Source organism: Camelus bactrianus, chromosome 16, assembly GCF_048773025.1.
Source record: "Camelus bactrianus isolate YW-2024 breed Bactrian camel chromosome 16, ASM4877302v1, whole genome shotgun sequence".
Classification (NCBI taxonomy): Eukaryota; Metazoa; Chordata; class Mammalia; order Artiodactyla; family Camelidae; genus Camelus; species Camelus bactrianus.
This window is the reverse complement of record NC_133554.1, coordinates 28,389,258-28,398,423: the sequence shown is the minus strand read 5'-3', so window position 1 is coordinate 28,398,423 and position 9,166 is coordinate 28,389,258. Positions and strand designations below refer to the sequence as shown.

Genomic DNA, 9,166 nt, shown 5'->3' with positions numbered 1-9,166 from the left:
CATAGGAAAATCTAATGTATCAACAAGATTCTTTGAGTACCTACTACTTGCAAGGCATTATAATATGATGTCTTTTTCTTTTTCTTTCTGTGCATGTGAGGGAGAGCTACAGAGATGAATGAAGAGATAATCTCAGTGTTCAGAGAATTTCAAATTGGCATGTACAGGCAGGAAAATAAAGAATCAAATGAACTTCTATGTATATATATAACATGCATATATTTTTTTATTATCCATATTTCTAATAAATGAAGTCAATGTTAATTGAAGACAAAATCAATATGATATTTGAGCTCAGAGCAAGGAAGAAATAATTTTCCTCAGGGAGATCAGGGAAGCCTGGGGTGGCATTTGAGTTGTGTTGGTTTGAAAATGTGTGGTTCCACAGGTGAAGAGGAGCCGGAAAGAGCATTCCAAGCTGACGGACGACTTGACTGAGACTGGGAGGCTGGGACGTGAGTTCGCAGACCTCTGCTGGGGATCCGTTAAGGGAAGCTTTGCTTTGCCAACGGATTTGCGCCTTTAACCTGAAAACAACTGAGGATCATTGGAAGTTTGCATCTTGGGAGATGTGCTCCTTCTGGAGGTTTTGGTTCATTGATTCTAGTGAAGGGATGGGAATGGGTTGGAAATGCCAGGATCAGGACAAGACTCTCAGTCTCTTCCTCTTCACCTTGGCCCATGGCCAAGACTTCAGATAGCTTATGAAGAGCAGCTCAGGAAATATCCCTGGGTTCTGCTCCCCTGTCTCCTTTCCAGGTATGGCACATAGGTTCTGTCCTCTCGCATGGCATCTGGAGTCTGTTTCTCTACCATTTGATTTGGAGTGCTTCCCTTTGGATGGTTTGCTTAGCTTTGCATTTTAGTTTCTCCCTTGGAAGGTGTCTCAGATCATCCTCTACCCACTTGCCCCTCCAGCCTAAACTTCCTACAAACTCTGCTAAGGGTGGATTCAAGTTCCTCTTATCTGAGAGCAAAGTTTGGGTATTTTTTTTGCTCTTGGCCCATGGCCTTTCACTTACCTGGAGACTGGAGGCAGGAGGCTCTGCTGGATGGATATTACTAGAGTCTGGCTTGAGCTGATGAGGGTGGGGACTCGGGCTTGTCACAGGGCTGCTGGGCTGGGCGGGGGAGCACTGCATGGAAGAGATACCACGACAGTGGTACTGACAGGGCTGTAATTTGCCTATGATTTTTAATTACGGACTCAGCCTATCTTTTCAAACTTCTGGTCTCCTGACTCACAGCATTTTTTTTTATTTGTTCATAATAGTCTGAATTCTTGGAAATGTTACAATCTGAGTAATCAGGAGTGATGACTTGGGGTGGATTTTGGAAGGTTGACACCAAGCCATTGTTTCAAATACTACTGCTTCATGTATTTTAAAAAGGAAGATTTGTTATTCAAACTCTGGACTTATTAACTGAAGATTTGGGGAAGGTGAAGGGACTGGGGAACATTATGAGACCATCCAAAAAATTATGCATAGGGGTCAGGATGCGATTCTGAAAGGACTGAAGACTTGCTAGTTAACACCAGCCTCTAGGCTCCCAACTTGCAGGAGACCCCTCCTCGGACAAGGTCCTTCAGACAGGGGTGTGGTTCCCAACTTTGCTGCATGTTGGAATCATCTGGGGATTTTTATAAAACCGGGACAACCCCACATGTTCTGACTTCAGCGGTGTGTGGCACAGCCTGGACACTGGGATTTTTAAAACATCCCAGGAGATTCTAATGTGTAGTGAAGGGGAGGAGCTAGTAGGAATGAGGATTTGATTGACATTGGTCCTCACATTGGAGCACACCTCCAAAATCACCGTGAGAGCTTGTTCAAGCACAGATTGCTGGGCCCTGCTCCTGGAGTGTCAGTAGGTCTTCAGAGCCATCTAAGAGTTTGCATTCCAATCCTGTTTCCCAGTGGTGCTGATAGTCAGAGCCACACATTGAGAACCGCTGGCTTAGAAGAGCTAGGCCTGGCTTTGCCACTTAAGAGCTATGTGACCCTGAGCATGTCCCCACTCTTTAATAATACGGTTTCTGCATTTATAACATAGCAGTGCTGAGTACCTTATGGGTTGCTGCACAGGTGAAATGAGATATTTGTAAGTTGCTTCTTTTTTTTCAACAATTTTATTTATTGAGTTTTAGTCAGTTTACAATGTTGTGTCAATTTCCAGTGTAGAGCACAATTTTTCAGCTACACATGAACATACTTATATCATTGCTTAGCACAGGGTGTGGCCCCCAGGAAATGTGCAATCCATGATATCCATGGTGGACTTTATTAATACCTTACCTAGGCTGGGGCCTCGGGATGTATTTCCTTATGTTCGATTGTGCTAATTGGTGAATGATGTTCAAGTGAGTTCCTGCTCCTGAGACCCTACTTTTAGGCTTTCTGGAACAGGAAAAGTGGGTCATTCTCATGAACCACCAGTGATCTGGGGTCCAGTAGGTTGGGTGAGGGCTCCCCCGGAGGTGTTGGTGTATGTTAACTGATGACCCTCAGTCCCTCAAGACCCTTCAGCCTGGCGTGGGTGGCTCTGGGCTGCTCCTGCCCAGACTCCCAGTTACTCTCACATTCCAGACACATGTGGTGCAGTGAGTTGTGGCTGTTCTGGCATCACCATGGAAACCCAACTGCTACTGAGGGAAGTGGGAATAAGGCCCTGAATGGTCTTGGAAACCTGGAAATGTGTCCTTGAGAGGAGAGCCGTGGGTCTCCACAACCATGACTTCCCTTTTCCCCCATGCAATTTGCCCAGAACCCTCTTCTGTGTATGTTTGCCTTCCTTCCCTATTTCACTAAGGAGGGAGCTGAGGCTTGACACATATTTTCCTGCAAAGTCTAGTTATCCTCTCTAGGGGGAAGGGGTGTTCACGTAAGCCTGTGGCTCTAATGGGCAGAACCAGCTGGCCTGCACACTCCGCAGGGTTCTGCATTGCTGCCTGCCTGTCCTGAGCACCATGGACCCAAAATATTAGCGTATATTTTTGTTGTTTGATGACTTCAGCAGGTCACCTGTCAAGGCTTTTGGTGCTTTTAAAACTTCTTTTTTTAAAGAGTGGTATAAATCTAGCTAATCTTTATTACTTCCATGTGGCGTAAAGGCAAAGTGCTCCCATTTCCATTTTATGGTTTGGGAAACTCAGTTAGTGGGGAGAAAGGATATTTGGGATGGGCCCAGGGGGTGGGAGACAGGCTAGTTCACTCCATTTCAAGTTCTGTTTGGCCAGAGTGAAATTCTGCCTGTGCCCAGGGACTCCAAGGGGTGACAGCCTGGTTTTCCTTTGTTCTCCCTCGACTGAGAACTGAATGAGAGACAGAGTGAGGGAACCATGAGAAGCCATGAGAGGTTGTTGTCTCCAAGTCACTTATAGGTAAGGACGCTGTTCCAGGGAGGGACGTTGACTTGCCCAAATTCGCAGAGGATGCTGGTGACAGAACAAGGCCTGTAAGCCCAGCTCCTTGTCTCCCTTCCTTGCTGGCGCTCTTTCCTCTTTGCCCCAACATACTTTAGGGATTTACCTGTGTGCTCTCTGCTGAGCATCTGTTCCTATTGTTTGGTATTAATTCGATGCCCCACTTGTGATTGATGCTAAGCCCTCCCTGTAGAGCAAGGAATGGTGTGGTCCAGAAAAAACTCTGATAGGTGGGTCACACACATGCTCCATGGGCATCATTTACAGAACAGTCATGGCAGATATTGTGCTAGCTGCTTTAAGTAGCTGCATAGCATTTGAGCCTCATACCTCATGGTGTTAGTTATTAGCATCCCCCATGTGCAGATCAGAGAAGTAAAGCAACTTGCCTAGGGTCACACAGCAAACAGGCAAGCAGAATGAAGATCTGAAGCCAGGACTGGTTGACACACGATATCGCTACCTGCCCTTGATGGCTAAAGAAGATTCTGTCAGAGAGGAAGCAGCAAGCCATACATAGAAAGACTGCCACCAGCCCAGCCTAAATCTTTGCAGACAGATTCGGTTTGCTGGAATAATATGATTACTCAGAAACAGGCTCATGTGTCATCATGGCTAAGGCCATCACCTAACTAATACTGGTGCAAAAAATGAAAACATCCAATTAAGTGTATTGTTTCAAATATGAAATATCTAGCTGCTTGATTTTTTTTTTTTGTCAATACACCTAGCCACTTGGCTGAAGTTTTTGACATAATTGTGAATGTTCCCATTTGCACAGACCCTGCATTCCTGTGCTTTCCCACTTTCTGGAGGCTGTGACAGAAAGGAGAGATGAAAGTTATTTTTAATTTGACCACATCCAAGCCTTCCCTTCCAGCAGCTAAGCCTATATGTTTTCTCAACAGGGTATTAATTACCTGGCTCTGGGAATGACCAGACAGGCTGTTCTGGTGGCTCCGGCTGCCCTGCTGGCCATAATGCAATTGCTCGTGGACACAGCAGGACTCGGAGGCTTCGGCAGGGAGCATCCTCCTCCTCAATAAACTCGGGCATGGGTACTGGGTAACTTGTTAAACACATTTATTGATTTCTTGACAGTAACCAAACACAGTGAGTGACCATTATAAACAAGAAAAGAAAGGCATTCATTTGTACTTTGTGAGATTCCAGCTGCACCTGGAGAGAAAAAGACACCCCTTTCCCAGGAATTTACAAGGCAAAGTGCATTCCTTCAAGGGAGCATCACGAGGGAGGGGTGGGGTGGGTAATGGCAGTTTTGAAATGCAAGAAATCTGTCGCCTGCTATCTCAGGCTGAAGCTCACCTCGTATGAATGATCAAGCCATGGAGTGGAATTAAAGTTATGCTTGCTTAGCAAATGCATTCCCAGTTGCCACAAACTCAGTAAAAACTGGCTGCAAATGAACAAAACATGTAAATGAAGGAGCAAGTGAAAGCAAAGAAAGCAGTTGCATGGAGCCTGTAAGGACGGAGAACAGACCAAAGCCAGAAAGATGAAATTAACTCGTTAAACACATATATTGAGCTGTTAACAATAACCAAACACAATGTATGACCTTTGGAAAACAACAAACAGCAAATGGATCAATCTGATCTTGGCAAATCCTACTACAGATATGTGACAAAGAGGGGAAATAGTTCCATTTTTTAATAGTCTGTGGTGATATATATATACAATGTGTATCTCTTCAATGTCTGTTCTTTTTTTTTTCTTTTTAAATTGTTGAGTAAACAGAAGAAACATAATCTAGTAATAAGTGTCCTTGGACAACTTTGTCCTGGTTCACCTGTCACCAGCACCCTCGAAGGATCCTGGGACACTATCCGAGATTACTTGAAGCAAAGAACAAAATCCACTTGATGCTGTCAGAACTGTGTTTTCTCTCTCTCTTTTGGAAGAATTTTGTATGTACAAAGGCTGAACAGTCTCATTGGGTAGATTTATTTGTTCAGGAAAACAGTATCAAAATTGTAATCAGGTTAACTGTTTTTTTTTCTTTTTTCTTCTAAGACCTCTTATGAATGAGCCTTTTGTTTCTGAAACTTGACTTCCCATCTTGGAGGCTGAGCGTGTGTGTGTGTGTGTAGATATGTTTGCCTGTGTGTGTATGTGTGTGTGAGTGCTTGTATGTGTGTTGGTGAGTGTGTGTAAGAGATGTGTTCTTCTGCCAAGGTTTTGCAGACAGTTTTCATGAAGAAAGGGCCAATCCAAAGAGTGAATGAGGCTTGAGGGAGAGAAGGAGAGAGAAGGAAGGAGGGGGACATTTCAGGTTACATCAGTTCACAGTTGTGGCATTTCACTGAAGTGGGATTCTTCTTGGCTTAGTTCCCTACTTGAGGAGCCATTCATTTACTGGAAAGAGAAAGAAACAAAACAAAACAAAACACACAGACAACACAAAACAAGGCATCATTGAATTAATTTGCACATAGTTTGGGGGCTTACTAAAAGGGGAGTGGACAGTGCTGTAAATTCTTGCTTGCTTGTGTGCGTCCCAACTACCCACTCCACTTTCTTACGACCCTCTAGGCCTGAGCTACTCAATATGGTTGTCACTAGCTGCATGTGGCTATACTGTAAATTTAAATTCATTAAAACGAAATACAATAAAAAATGTTGTTACATTGTCATACCAATCACACTTCAAATGTGCAATAACCACATGTGGCTATTAGCTACTATATTGGACAATGCAGGTATAGAATGCCTCCATCATCTCAGAAACTTGTAGTGGAAGGCCCTGCTTTAGACCGGGGGTGGGCAAATGACGGCCTACAGGCTAAATCCAGCTGTGACTTGTTTTTGTAAATAAAGTTTTATTGGAACACAGACACACCCACGCATTTGCATATTGTCTATGGCTGCTTTCACAGCTACAACATCAGAGTGCAACAGAGACTGCATGGCTCACAAAGCCTAAAATAGTTACCATCTAGCCCTTTGCAGAAGAAGTTTTCTGACCCTGCGCTTAGACTGTAAGTCCTGTAGGCAGGGTGGTGTCTGTCTTCATCACCAGCATAGCCCCATCACCTAGCTGAGTGCCTGGTGCATAGTAGGTGCACCATAAATTGGTACTGAATAAAGAGAAAGCTTGGTGAATGAATGAGTTGAGTATTTATTTGCCTGGTAGTTCTGGCTGGAAGGGAACAGAAAACTACAGTTTCGGCACCCTGGGTGTGTCTGAGAGGAAAAGAAAGACAGAAATGTGGGGGAAGCAGGAGAGATAAAGTGGCAGGCAGTGGTGGTAGCTGCTTCTAAAAGTTGCCTGGTGCCAGCCGCAGTCCCCGTATTTGGGCAGCACATCATGACTACAAAGGGCTTCCCCATCCAGGTTCTCATTAGCTCCTCACAGCAAGTCATGGAGTAGATGGTCTAGGGACGGCCATGAAAGCAGCCAGGTCCAGAGGGCTAAACGATTTGGTTGGGTTTGCACGGCTTGTTAATGTCAGAACCAGGCTGGGAACTTGGGTGTCCTGACTCCCTGGTTGGGGGCATCTCCGTGACACTGTCCTGCCTCCACCTTCCTTTCCCTGTTGAGGGTTTACCACAATGATCAATAGATACTTAGAGTGTAGAAGGGAAGAGAGAGAACTGGGTGTGGACCAGAGTGTTACAGGAGGTGAGAGGTGTCTTGAATGCCCCCTTTCGTAGAAATTATAGTCACTTCTAGGAACATAGCAATGGAAAAAGATGTATTCACATGCATACCTCACTGGGCCCCAATGGCCTGGCATCCAGAGTCGCTTGCTCACCTTCTAGGGGGAAAGGGGTCTATTATGTGTATAACTAAAAGCTCTAGTGTTTCTAGCTGTCTTATTTTAACACATAACCTTGGGAAAATCAGCCTCTCTGGGCTTGCCTATAAAAAGGCTGACTTGCCTGAACCAGAAGAGACTTAAAGATTTGATCGCTATCTCTTCTTATGAAATACAGGCTTTTTCAATAGAAAAGCACCATGCAAATGGAAGGTGGTGGCTTTACTGTCACTTATCATCTTGATTCCTATAATGGGAAGTAGTGCCAGGCCCTCCAGAGCAGGTCTGAGCGGGAAGACTGGGCTCTGGCCAGTGTCCCCGCCCTCTGGACCCACCTCTATACTGCAGCCTCTGGGCCCGATTGTTCGGACAGTCCTTCCCTTGTAAACTGAAGTTGATGTTCGTGCGGATGCAACGGTTGTTGAGTGGCTGGACGGGCCTGAAGTTGTCACTCATGCTCAGAAAGATCTGAGAGGGTTGGTTCTGGCTGAGCAGGCGTAAGGAATGCATCTGAGGAGAGAGAAATAACTCTGAGATCCATCCGTCCTCTTAAACGCTCTAGGGAAAAGGTTAAGACCACATAGACCATGGCCAGCGGGGCAGTGCCAGCTACGTGGGCAAGGGCCCCTGACCCCTTCACAGACCCTGGGCCATGGGGGCGGCTGTTCCTGCTGATGCCTCCATGCTCGGAGTGAGCCTTGCTTCTAGTGCACTAGCTCATGTGTGCTTTTCAACAAGCCAGTGATTCCCTTCTGTCCTCAGACATGTCGTCTGTCAAAGGAGGAAATCTGGCTGGGCATTCTCCAGGGTCTCTTCTTTCTCTTACACCCTGGGGTTTAATAATTCTGGGAATTATTCCCCTATGTGGGTATTATCCAAACTATAGTGACTGGTCCAGGGGTTGGAGCTCAACTAAGCTGGATTAATTTGGTTCCTTGTCTGTGACTATCAGGACCAGGAGCTGGACTGAAATGCTTGCAGCCATGTTTCACCCCAGGACTGGGAAGCAAAGGGAGACTCTCTAACAGGAGGGAGAATGAAGCCAGTGTGCAGCAGGGAGCAGGAGAGAGCAGAGAGAAAGGCTTCTGAGGTTCCAATTCCGGTGAGTTCCTGACATCAATTTCTGATCTTAGATTCTGTAAGATGCCCCGCTATCTCCTGAATACATCCTTTCCCTCAGTTTAAGTTATCTGGACAGGGTTGCTTGTCACTAAAAGAGTCCCAATCAGTATAGATAGGATCAGGCACTTCAAATTGTGCAAATTGTTTTTGGGTTGTGAATACACATCCTATAAAGGAGATAGGATTTGCTTTCTTCGCTTATCTCGCCTCTGCTTTTTATAGACCCTCACAGTCATAGACTGTCAGAGCTAGAACAGACTCATGTAATTTACACCACCTCGTTAAAGAGGAGAATTCACTTCACCGCAGTGGGGCCACGGGCCCAGGAGCACATTAGCAAAGCTGGCTCAGAGGCCAGATCTCCTTGTTCTCCTCAATTCTGAGAACACTAGCCGGCCCAGCTAGGGATACTGTGACATGCTTAACAAAAATCCCACAGTCCAATATGCTTGCAAAATACTACATGTCCTACTGCCTCCTCTCGGAGACTGACATATATCATTATTCTAAAGGCCCTGAGAAGTCTCCCAACAATGAAATCTATGTGACTCTTTAAGTTAAAGTCTTAGCCCTCAGTACCTCAGAATGTGACTTTATTTGGAAACAGGGTCATTACAGACATAATTAGCTCAGATGAGGTTCTTGGGGTGGGCCCTAAGCTAATATGACTGATTGGGGTAGGCCCCAATCTCATAGGACCAATATCCTTATTAAAAGGGAGATTTGGACAAAGAGACACAGACATTGGGAGAACTACATGTAAAGAAGAAGCAGAGTGAGGTGACGCTTCTACAAGCCAAGGAGCACCAAAGATTGTCAGAAATCTACCAGAAACCAGGGG

The 9,166-nt window shown here is 45.4% G+C and overlaps 1 protein-coding gene across 5 annotated transcripts in view; it reads right to left on the bottom strand.

Moving 5' to 3' along the window:
* Positions 1-4,490: 4,490 nt before the first annotated feature.
* CA10 (carbonic anhydrase 10) overlaps positions 4,491-9,166 on the bottom strand; it is a 531,376-nt gene continuing 526,700 nt past the window's right edge. For all 5 annotated transcript variants that reach the window (XM_010955755.3, XM_045517201.2, XM_045517200.2 and 2 more), the window contains 2 exons: positions 7,539-7,713; positions 4,491-5,800 (listed from right to left, as the gene is read on the bottom strand). In XM_010955755.3, the coding sequence (XP_010954057.1) occupies positions 5,778-5,800; positions 7,539-7,713 (198 nt within the window). In that variant the 3' untranslated portion in view covers positions 4,491-5,777. The remainder of the gene's footprint in view (positions 5,801-7,538; positions 7,714-9,166) is intronic.